The 12,341-nt window shown below is 36.9% G+C and overlaps 1 protein-coding gene across 1 annotated transcript; it reads left to right on the top strand.

The window, feature by feature from the left end:
• Positions 1-226: 226 nt before the first annotated feature.
• On the top strand, positions 227-11,356 carry ambn.L (ameloblastin L homeolog). The gene is given in 10 exon segments (NM_001090021.1): positions 227-256; positions 547-611; positions 2,623-2,673; positions 4,222-4,269; positions 6,284-6,400; positions 6,711-6,959; positions 7,174-7,263; positions 9,135-9,179; positions 9,345-9,389; positions 10,190-11,356. Coding segments are annotated over 9 exon segments (1,227 nt in total). The 5' UTR covers positions 227-256; positions 547-557; the 3' UTR covers positions 10,718-11,356.
• Positions 11,357-12,341: the final 985 nt, after the last annotated feature.

Raw genomic sequence — 12,341 nt, 5'->3', positions numbered from 1 at the left:
AAAATGCATATTATATTTAAAAAAACACATCTTGCCAAGGATCTCAGTATGCAATTAAATGTAATGAGTTTGTATGAAATGCTTTGCACGCAGTAAAATTCCCTAACATAATTACACCAGGAACCACTTGTCTCCTTCTTGTGATTGGATGTGCCTTAATTTAAACCTTATTTAAATGGAGCCCCTAAAACAGAAAATATTTCATTTTATTTATACAGAGCAGAGAGTCGTTTCTTGCAGCAGAACTCCTTATATGGTATGTCATGTATTTGGATTATAATTGTTGCACTTTGCCTCATAATGATAAGGAATTTATTTCTTGTGCATTTGCAGTCTTAATTGAAAGCATTTCTTCTAATGTAAGCCATTGGTTTAACCAATTCATTACAGCTAATCACAGCATATTTCAAAATGGAAGTTGCATCTTAGTGTTCAGTGTAAACTCATTGTGTGTTCTTTCTGGATTTCCAGTGGAAATTTTTTTTATAAATAATTTTTTCCTAGGTTTATAGATGGCATTTAAATAAAATGTGCACTTTTTTTCAGAATAGTGAAGAATGGAACTGTTAGCCTTGGTTTTCTGTCTCATAAGCACTGCTATTGCCTATCCGGTAAGTTTCCCTTCTAATGTGCTATTCTGTATTAAGGTAAAGAATATGACCTGGTTTTATTTAATAAATGGGAAATCATGTACAAGTCTTTGTACAAGCTTTAAACTTGGTGGGCAGCTGAAAGCTTCACCTGAATGTGAATAGTTTGGTAACATACCTGGAGGGTATTACAGGGAATCCAGTAATAAGTAAATATCTAGTGACTTAAAGCAACTTATTCCCTGGGACTCTCCATTGTAAATCTGAGCTGGCCTTGCTGTTAAAAGACATGTAACTGTCCCCCCGCAAAAACTTAATCTTCATCAAAAACAGATTCTTTGAAATCTTTAGATAAATAGTAAGTAAATAGTAAGGCTGCAGCGTCCCCTTAATCACTTAGAATTCCTTCTCCTCCTCTAGCCCACTCTGACCCCTCCCTTTAGGAATTTACTTTGGCTGTTGGCTGATGAGCATGCTCAGTTCTTCTCATCTCAGATTACTAAACACACCCTGCAGTCTAACAGCCAAATGAAGAGATAGCATTGCTGGTTCCCATAGAAACTATAGCTGTCTGATCCTATTTTTTTCTCCTAACCACCTCTCCTGAGTTTAACTATTACAGGGCTCAACCCCAGCAGAACTTTTTTTCAAAGTATTTTGTGCCTGAGAAAACCTGCATTCTGCATTGCATGAACTTTACAGCATACGTGTACTGTTTGCAGATGTCAATGTTACTGATGATGTGTGATGGAAAATGGTCGCCAGGTGAAAGCTCCTATTTGTTTTAGGAAAATGGGATGGTGCTGGAAAATGGAGGTGGTATAGACAGTACAAATTATGTGGCTTGGGTGGGGAAGATATGCCCAACTTATATACATAGTAGTAGAATGTAGGCTTTACATGTCTTTTAAGCTGCAAAAATATTCGGCTATGTCTCTTGAGCCACCATCTCCATAACACCCTGTATACATACAAGCATGGCTTTCTGCAGTTGTTGCATTTGGAGCAACGTTAGGAGACTGCGTTAATTTTTACCCTTGGGTAAAAAGTGTTTTAAGCATTCATAAGACCTGTATAATGTATAATGTATAACTGTATAATGCTCATAGGTAAAATTGCTTTATCCATGATCAAAGTCCTATCTAAGACATATATTCTATTCTATATGATCCTGTCTTATCTCAGTGACTTTTAGTCAATAAGAATCAGAGTGTTTATTACACACAGAAGTGATGAACATATGTATATACGTATATAGATTAGTAAAAGTGATCCTAACGTTTTTTTTTCTTTAAGGAATGTCAGTATAACTTGTTGTTCTTTCAATTAAAATCTAAATATTATATTACTGTGTCAGGCTTCCTTTCCCTCTAAGACAAACTAGATACAAAATAATACAGTTTTATAATACTACTACTACTACTACTACTAATAATAATAATAATAATAATAATAATAAAAAGATACAGCAATAATTTTTAAATTATTAAATATATAAATAAACTGATTAGTATTTAATTGTATAGCCTACATTCTGTTTTGCATATCTGCTGCAACTAATGCAATAATGCATAACTGAAATATAGTATATTAATTGGGTACTGCTATGTCTTAGCAATAACCAATGAGCAGTTAAATATTTTAGCAATTTAGCCACAGCCATCACTAGGCATGTCAGATATTAACAGAATTAACAGAATAGATAGATGGAGTCTCTAACAAGAATCCCCCTCTGACTGTGGAAACTGTCTCTATATTCAGGCTTTCAATTAACCCTGTGAGGCTACAATTGTATTGCTTATATTACTTGTCTTTCTAATTAAGGCCTCTGTTTTCAAACCACTGCCTGATTGCTAGGGTAATTTGGACCCTAGTAAACAGATAGATGTTGAAATGCCAAACTGGAGAGCTAATCAACAAATAAATAAAATTAAAAAACACCAATAGTAAAAAATACTCTCTACATCATGCTAACAGTTGATTCAAATGTGAAAAAGTCCTTTAAAAAAATACGAGTCTTCTTATTCCTTAGATGCATCAACAAACTCCCGGAACACAAGGTTTGGCAAGCATAAGCCTTGAGGTATGTTATCCTTTAGAATTTGAAAAATAAAGTTTAATTTACAAAATAATTGAGTAATGCCCCACTGTAATTTGTTGCTATTCCCAAGGCTGGTACAATGGAGAACAAATGGTAAATCTTTGATCTCTATGCAGCACTGCATGCATGTGCTATTTAGCCATGTGCCATGAAACCGCTCTAGTATTATTTAGATCCCAGAAGATGGTAACTGCCAGGGAAATAAGCACTTTATTTTAAAACACATGAAAAAATGAGGGAAAGAAAATGATAAATAACAAGTAAAGATGCTTTTTTCATGAGCTGGTGACATTGGGTTTGAAACATCTCAAAATCCCACTTTTCTTTATAAATAAAGGAACATTGACAACTTGAATGTATTCAGGTTCAGTGACCTTGCTCATGACATTGAAGAAACTGCCCTGATCCATATATGCAAATTGATAGTTCAGACTGGTATTCAGAAAATAAAACTCATGTAGCAGGGTAGACAGTTACTCACGCAAACCTGACAAGACAAATACAACTTTTTATTTGTTCCCATAGCTGAAAACTCCTGCATCTTACATTAAAGAGTCCTCCACCCAAAAACAAAAAAAACATTTCAAAACAATTTTCCAATGTACATTTATTCAAAATGTTCAATGGTATTAAAGGGATTTGTGAATGTACTTGCTAATGAAGACATCTATCTGACTGTTGATGATCCCTCTGCAAATCTGGCTCTGACTCCTGAAATGTTGCAAGCCAGCTGGTTAACCAATGTGGAGACCTGACTCCTGTTACATTGTTTTAAATGACAGAATCAGAGAACAGAAAGGGATAAACAAATACTGCTTTCAACAGCAAATGCCTTTACAAATAACTTTACAACCATTGTACATTTTAAATGAATATATAATGTAATGTTGCTTATAATTACATATTCTGCAAATACCCTCCCTACTGGAGTTCACATTGGAGCGTGGAAGGAAAACGGTGTTCCCAGAGGAAAGCCACACAGATACTGGACAAAACATACGCATTGCCTTTTACAAGTAGCTCTGTGGAATATATAGTGAATAAAGTACCCCCTCTTGTAAAATATAAGGATATTATTAGTTACCGAGGAGTTACCGAAGGCCGAGTGTTTTTATACAGGTCATGGAACTCCGAGGTAACTTATATACTAATATCCTCATATTTTACAACTGGGGGTACTTTATTTATTATAATACACAAATTTTAGTGAGTCATGTGACAGAAATGACATCACTACTCACCGTTTATAACTGATGACATGACTACTCACCGTTTATAAGGATATAATTTACAGGATATTCATGGCTTTTGTGTATTATATATAGTTAAAGATGTAATAGCTGGTATTGTATTTTTACTGTATGCAGGTAATATATTAGTTATGCATCCCCAACACCTCAGTGGTATGTGATTTTATAGTATTATAGAAAATATATACTCCATTATCATACATTTGTTATGGAATGTAATAACATTATTTTGTTTCAAAGTTACAATTTAAACTGTAAATTATTGCTTTTTATTTCTCAGACTATGAGACAACAGGCTGCTGATACATTGACGGCACCATTAAGTCAGGTAATGAGGGGAAATGCAGGAAGGACTTGGACCATATATTTTTTATTTAATACTGAAGAATGATTTTCTGTTTGAAACGAGAGAGAAACCACTGTTACTTAACAGGTGTTTCCTGTGTGCCAAGTTTGAGCATGGATATAGAAAGGAATTGCACTAAGTATTACAGATTAGCTATTATGAAAACAAAAATGTAATGAACTTTATCTCATGGAAATAATAAACATTTTAAATATGGTCACCAATACAATGCTAATTGCTGAGAGGGGGGAGAGTGACTTCAGAAACAGTACAGACATGGGTGTCTGCAAATAGGGGCAAAGGAAGGCACTTGCTTCCCCCTGGAGTTTTGCATACCTTACAGCACACAGCCAGCTATCCCAGATCGCTGTTTAAATGTCCCACATTGCCCTGCTTGTCCTTGGTTCTTCTCAGGTCCCTGTTTCTGGAGATTAAATCCAAGATTGCTGTGCATACCACTGTGTGATAGATTGAGCCAGAATAGTGATTATACTGGCTGGTCTGGGGTGAATATGCTTTTCTCCATTTTCTGTAGTAATTAGACTAACATTTCTGTGGTATCTTTTGGCAAAATGGGTGTGGTATTTTGTGTGTGTTTTGGTAAAATGGCTGTGGCATTTGGGTGTGTTTAAAAACTGCATGTAAGACCTAGGGTTGCCAACGTTTCTTGAAAACGAATACCAGCCTTCCTATATTTTTTCTCCCGATTTATCAAATTGGCATCAAGCACTAATTTATTGGCCAGGGAGGCGTTACTTTTGCATCCAGGTGAAGATCTCCGAGCTCAGCTTGAACTGACGCCCTCTGTGGATAATATCCTGTAGTCCATTGCCCTTCCAATGGGCCACGAAGGGATCTTCAGTTATAACTTTCTCATACACACTTCGCCAGGCGTAGTTTCGCCAGCGCTTCGCAAATTCACTAAAATCCGAAGTTGCGCTCAGGGGTAGCGTAAGGTTGCGAAGTTGCGCTAGCGTTGATTCGCTAAGTAAAGTGAAGTTACGCTAGTGAAGGCTAATTTGCATACGGCGCCAAATTCAAATTTCAATGGAGGAATACGTATCAGCACTACAAATGCGTAGAAAACCTTCAAAACATCAAATAAAATTTTTATTTTGCCCTACACATGTGCCCACTGTCTAGGTAAGTTGCCATGAGTCAGGAAATGTAGGGGGGAAGGAGGGAAGCCCCAAAAATTTTTTCGATCTTTTTTAGCCTATCACTCATAATGTAGAAAACACGCCAGCGTTTTTTGGGAATTTTGACTTTTTTTGAAGCAATCCCTATCTACTCTATTGCGCTTCGCCTGGTCTGAGGTGGCGAAGGAAGTCTAGCGTAAAAGGTAGCGTTCAGTACACTGCGCGCGTTAGTGAATTTGCGTAGTTACGTCGCTAGCGAAACTTCGCCAGGCGTAAGGGTGCGAAGTAACACTAGCGAAACTACGCCAGCGTTCGTTAGTGAATTTGCGCAGTAACGAAAATGCCAAATGCTAGCGAAGTAACGCTAGCGTTCGGCGCTTCGGCGATTAGTGAATTTGCCCCAGAGTGTGTGAGTGAGACAGAGAGAGAGAGACAGAGAGACAAGCAGTGTGGGAGCAGCAGGGTGTTTGGTGAGGGAAGGCTTTCAATCTATCCATTTCTACATTCATTTTACTGAATGGAGTGGCCATTCTACAATCATTATATCATTATACTGCCTGGAGTTAATATGTTTGTTTTCTCTAGTAATTATAGAGATCATCTGGGGACTGGGGTATGTTTTGGTAAAATGGGTTTGGTTATGTTAGCCAAAATATGTATTTGCAGTGCAGTGTACATCAACTTTTCATGGTTTATGATAAATATGGGCCCCCACACACCTATATTTAATGTATAGTTTATCACTTTTTTGCATTTTGTTGTACCAGGTCCTTTGATAATATAATAGATTTTACTGGCGTAATAATAGTTTATTATTTGAATAAATCAATAATGATACACTGTGTAAATCATTACAGATTTCAAGGTTTGGATATAACGATCCTTATTCAGTACTATGGCTACATGGCCTCCTTCCACCCCATTCCTCTTATCCATGGCTGCATCAAAGACCACAGCTGTCAGACAACCAGCAGGTAAGGTCACTCAATAATAGGTTTTCAACATTACTCTAATAAACTTAACAAATAACAAATAATACTGATACTGAACTCTTGGTATGCTGGTGTTACCCTTCTGGCCTCAGCACCTCTCCCTATTTTTTAAAAACATAATCATATTTATATTCCTTGAAGATGATAATGATCCATACTAAACAGATCTGCTGTTCATTGTTCTTTTTATATACTTCATACTGTTCATTGTATACAGTGTGAGACAGCTTTAGTAAGTTGTACCACTTAACACTTAGAATGTTACACTTTTAGATTTGTTATTGCTTTTCAGTTTGAATATGCCTTGCCTATCCATCCTCCTCCATTACCCGGAGCACAGTCTCCAGCTCAGACAGAGAAAGCAGGTCAGCATACTCAGAATATACCCCAACAGCCACAAGCAGCAGCTTCAACTGATCAGCTCTCTCATCAGCCATCGTTACCTCTTGGTTTTCCGATTCTACAGCAAGCAGATCCAGCAATAACTCCACCTAAAGGGGGACCTGTAGATGGTCAAATCCAAACGGTAGCATTGTATATGGTAATTATTTTTTTATATTATAGACTACTTTTCACTAAGTATGATTAAACAGATTCTTTAGCTGTAAAGAGTAAACAGACATGGCTTGCATTCTGAATCTTATTAGAATGTAAGCTATCTTTATCTATATTTGGTACAAACACATAGTCAAGCTTAATCTATAATCAAAGATACATTTGAAAATGACTTGTTTTTCTTCATTCTGATTTCTCAGTACCAAACAATAATGAATAAACTACTGCAACAAGGAGCAGGAGAGATAATGCCAGATCCAGCCGGCACTCCCCCAGTGCATCAACAACACGTAAGGCATCGCCATTCAAATAAACATGTTTCAGGACTAAATTGTAATAATGCAGTAGTGTAAAAATAACCACAAAAGACCACAAAGGCATATGTGAGCGTATTATAACAATATTTAATAATACGTTTTTTAATAAAATCATAAAGCAGACCTACATCACTCCTATCAGACTCTTCAAATGGTAAGATAGATGGATGACTCCTGTCACTGATGTGGGCAAAAAAACGGAAACCTTTTTCAAATGATCTGGTCTATTTTCACCAATAGCCAACTTTTGGCAAATATCATTAACAGTCTGGTGAATGACCTAGAGTTCCCCCATATAACATCACCCAAAATTTCCCTCTTGGGTCTCTGTTATGCTTCACTAGAAAAGACATTGTGCTGCACTGGATGGGAGCAACCCTATCCAGTGTTTCCTCATGGCAACAACTGGTTAATAAAGCAGTTCCTTTTATTAAACTAACTTCAGAAACCTGGGGTACCCAGGCCAAAACTGAACGAATCTGGTCACATGGCTGGATTTAGGGTTTTAACAATGTTTGTAACACTCTTTTCTGTACCATCTTCTACATACTGCAGCACGTACATAACAAACTATACCACTCCTGATAACTTTTATGTATAATGCCTAAACCTGGAAACTGTTGGAAACTTTGTTTATTTGTTTTTCCTATTAACAAAACAATAAAAATGCATATGTATTTTAAACAATGAAAACATGTCAATATAAAGGAAATGACCTTCTCCTATAAAAAAATATATAAATATATGTTATTGAAATGGCTGCAGGCTGAGTGATTTTGTACAGGTCATGGAATGTCAACACTAACATGGGAATGTGGTCAGAACATCTCACATAGCGGCACTGAAAGGTACCAGAGTAGCACCAATAATACACACTGTCTAATGTCAGCATTAAAAAAAGGCTGGAGGGGAAGACTGCTTAGATGGTGGGACAGTGGACCCGGTGCTGGGAATTAAGCATTACAAAGAAGGAGCTGGGAGCTGTTCAGGGTAGTAAAGGAGCTGGAAAGGAATCTAGTAAGATGATGGTGGATAGGCAAGTGCTGGTAAAAAAAGCAGTGGATGGGTGAACTCAAGTTAGGAGTTATATATGATAGTAGGGAAGGCTTGGTTTATCTGCAGGTTGGGAACTGTGGGAAATGAAAGTTACATGGACACAAAGAGGGGACTAATGCAGTAGGTTAAGCATTAAAGTGAGCGAGCTGTAGTAAAATCTGGTTTTATCTGGGGGTGCAGCAGTGCAAACACTGTAATTTGTAGGGTGAAAGAATAAATGGTGAAGCAATTAATAACAGTGAGGCAGTGTTCTCTACCAGGGGTTCTTTATTCCTTAAAAATTCCTCTGTTTTACTGTTACAGGTATGGGACCTGTTATCCAGAATGATCTGGACCTGGGGTTTTCCGGATAACGGATCTTTCTGTAATTTGTGTCTTCATGCCTTAAGGCGACTAGAAATTCATTTAAACATTAAATAAAACCAATAGGCTGGTTTTGCTTCCTATAAGGATTAATTATATCTTAGTTGGAGTTAAGTACAAGCTACTGTTTTATTATTACAGAGAAAAAGGAAATCCTTTTTTAAAATTTGGATTATTTGGATAAAATGGAGTCTATGGGAGAGAGCCATTCTGTAATTCAGAGCTTTCTGGATATCGGGTTTCCGGATAAGGGATCTTATACCTGTATCCCTAAACCTTTTTACACATCTCCCTGCTACATATAACTCATTGGCACATGGGGAATATCAATTCTAGAAACACATTTATATAGCACATTAGTTTATGTCACATTTTCCCAGAAGCAAAATGAAGAAAACCCTTTCTTTTATCTGTTCTATATTTAGCCATATCCTGGACTATTCTTTATGCAGTATGGTGGAGGACCTGGTGTAAGTAACCTTTGTTTACCCATGATTATTTATTATTATTTTCCTCTCTAAATCTATCTAACCTGAGTTAACTCTGTGTACTTTCAGCTTGCACAAGGGTTGTAAACTCAATGCGCAAATAATGTATTGTTAATTGTTTATTTAATTTCATGCATTTATTTACAGGGACCTCCAGCAAGGCTCGGTGCAATGAGTTCAGAAGAAATAACAGTAAGATATACATATTCTTGTTATGATGGAATTCTGAAGTAATAATGGCAATAACAAAATTACAGCAATATTCATAAAGTTATTCATAATGTGCTTTACTATAGTTCTAAAATTTTATAAGTATTTCATAGTAAAGGTTTATTTCTAATCTAAACTTAATACATGCAGAAATAGAAAACTTTTTGGAGTTCCAGAACACTGCGAATGACTATGTTCTTTAACTACAATTACACTTTTCTCCCAGAATTCCATTGAAACTCTTCTGCAAACAGTACCAGTTATTAGTGATGGGCGAATTTATTCGCCAGGCGCGAATTTGCGGCGAATTTGCGCGATTCGCGGCAGGCGAAAATTCGCCGAAAAAATTCGCCGGCGTCAAAAAATTTTTTCGAAAAAAACGGACGCCGGCGTAAAAAACGAGCGCCGGCGTCGAAAATGGGCGCCGGCGTCGAAAACGAGACGCCGGTGGCGTTTCGCGAATTTTTCGCCGTTTTGCGAATTTCGCGCGAAATTCACGAATTTTTCGGCGAAACGGCGCAAATTCCCCCATCACTACCAGTTATTAGTATACAACAACTGTAGGATTACATTATCATTATCTGAATAATCAGGTAGGAAAGACACAAAGGTGTTGGTGACGGCCACATTAGGTTATCTATTGCTTGTGTCTACAGTATGTTCCCCAGTCAGTGGATACTCCAATATGTGAGATTCTATTTCCCTTATTAATTAATAACACTTTGCTTTTCAAATATTATTAGTAAAAGCTAATTAATTTTAGTATCATATTTGATTTGCAGGGGGGCCGTGCTGGTGCTGCTCATGCTTTTAGTTCCTTATACCCAGGGCTTTTAGGTATGGGTCCAGGACTTGGAAGCCAGCCACAGAATCCAGCTTTACAAGGAGACTTTACAATAGAAGATGACTCTCCAATAGCAGGAGGAAAACCAACTGTATCTAAAGGTCCTATTGAAAGTCCACAAGCAGTTGGCCCAAGCCTAATAATCCCAGGTTCCGAGGGAAATCTAAATGGCCAGGGTGAAACTGTGGCATTCCCTAACATCAATTTACCAAATTTTGCTTTTAATCCACAAAGTCAAAGTAAATTGCCACCAGGTGTCACACCCGCAAATGCTCCAAGGTTGACCTATGATACTGGTGCTGGATTTGTTCCATTTGCACTGGATGATACCATACCTTTTAGTGTACAAAGAGAAAATGTCATCACTGGAGAAATGACTCAGGCAAATAATGCTAAAACTATTGATTCACCCATCATGCATGAGGTTCACCTACAGAACCATAATAATTACTTTCAGGAACCATGAATAGCCATAGGCAAACTCTTTCATTTACCTTCCTTTTGTTTTTTGAGAGAGATAGGCTTAGTAAACATGACATAATATATTTCAGGTATATATTTCTATTATTCATATCTAATTATGTAGAGAACAAGCATAACCATTTAGAAGCATCATGCTACTTTTAGACTGCATGCTTTAAAACTATGATTGGTGCACTCAGCATTCACAGACACAAATACTAATTACTAAATATTTCAGTTTCTCTCAGTTTTATTTCACTGTCTGGTACATGGGACTGCTTCATAGGGAATCTGCATGAAATATTATATACATAACCTTAAATCTGCCTGATGCCAGTTCCTAACATAATAGCTTGTTTGGAGAAAGAGAGTTATGGTGGAGCTAATATTGATAAACCAATACGTGGGCTCCTCATGCTAATCCAGTTAGCTGAATTTGATATAAGAACTGTGAATAATTATGATGAAAATTACATATTTACTTGCTCTTATGGAAGATTCAACATCAACTCAAATGTTTGTTTTCGCTTAAAGCTTTTATAGCGTAACATGTGCAGTAATCCGTAATGTAAATATATCAGATAAGTTATAATGTAATTCAAATTCTCAAAGCTGAAACTAATAAAAGACAAAAGGCATTCCATTCATGTGTGTATTTAATTCATTACCTTGGGTGATTATATACAGAAAGGATTTTTCGTATTTCTGCATTAAGTAAAATAACATGAAAATGAATGTTACATGTCACCTGGCTTAAAAGCCAAATGAGTCTTTAATTGAGAATTATAAATGACTTATTCTGAATAAGTAAAGGAGAAGGTCACCTATACGATGCTAATGTGCACAATACAGCACTGGCTAAGTTCTGGGCTGCACTTGCCATGAGACAAAGTAAGAACCTTGCCTTAGGTGACAGCGAACCTCCTCTTGGGAAGAGAGAGCGAAAGCACTCTCTGCACTAGTTATGCAGCTGGCCGCACCCCTTGAAACACCCCTAAATATGTTGTGTGCCCAGATATCATGTTTGATGAACCCACTTTTACAAATAGGCCCACCTACATCAAACCAATTATAAAGCCATACAGCATAGGGATGACAGTGGTTCATAGGCAACTTTATTGATTTATTTTCTACTGCTGTGCTGTACTGTATATGTCCTGCAGTAAAATGAACACTATATTGACTCTATGGGATATAGCCTAATGTATCCCATGCCTGTACTTTACCAAATCTAGACTTTAATATAACAATAATATGTAACATGGCTTCATATAAAGGTTATCATGGTATCTCTTAATATCTCTTGATGTCCTCCTTGAACTACTGTAGCTATTACTAGGGAATAAAGGCTGCATTCCACAATATTTTCCCAATACAGGTATAGGATTTGTTATCCAGAATGATTGGACCTGGGGTATTCTATAACAATAGAGTATATGGTCAACGAGAAAAAAGGGGGCCTGGACCATGGATGACCATGGATGTCCGCAGAACATTTTTCAGGGTTGGGCATATAGAAGTATCACATGTAAACTATCATGATGACAAAAAGAAATGCTGTGCAGAAGAGATTTTATAATAATGATTGGGGAGGTTATAAGCTACTGACTCAAAACTCAACCAATATA

The sequence above is a fragment of the Xenopus laevis genome, chromosome 1L (assembly GCF_017654675.1).
Source record: "Xenopus laevis strain J_2021 chromosome 1L, Xenopus_laevis_v10.1, whole genome shotgun sequence".
NCBI lineage: Eukaryota > Metazoa > Chordata > Amphibia > Anura > Pipidae > Xenopus > Xenopus laevis.
The sequence above is the reverse complement of the archived record's forward strand: the minus strand, read 5'-3'. Positions and strand labels throughout refer to the sequence as shown.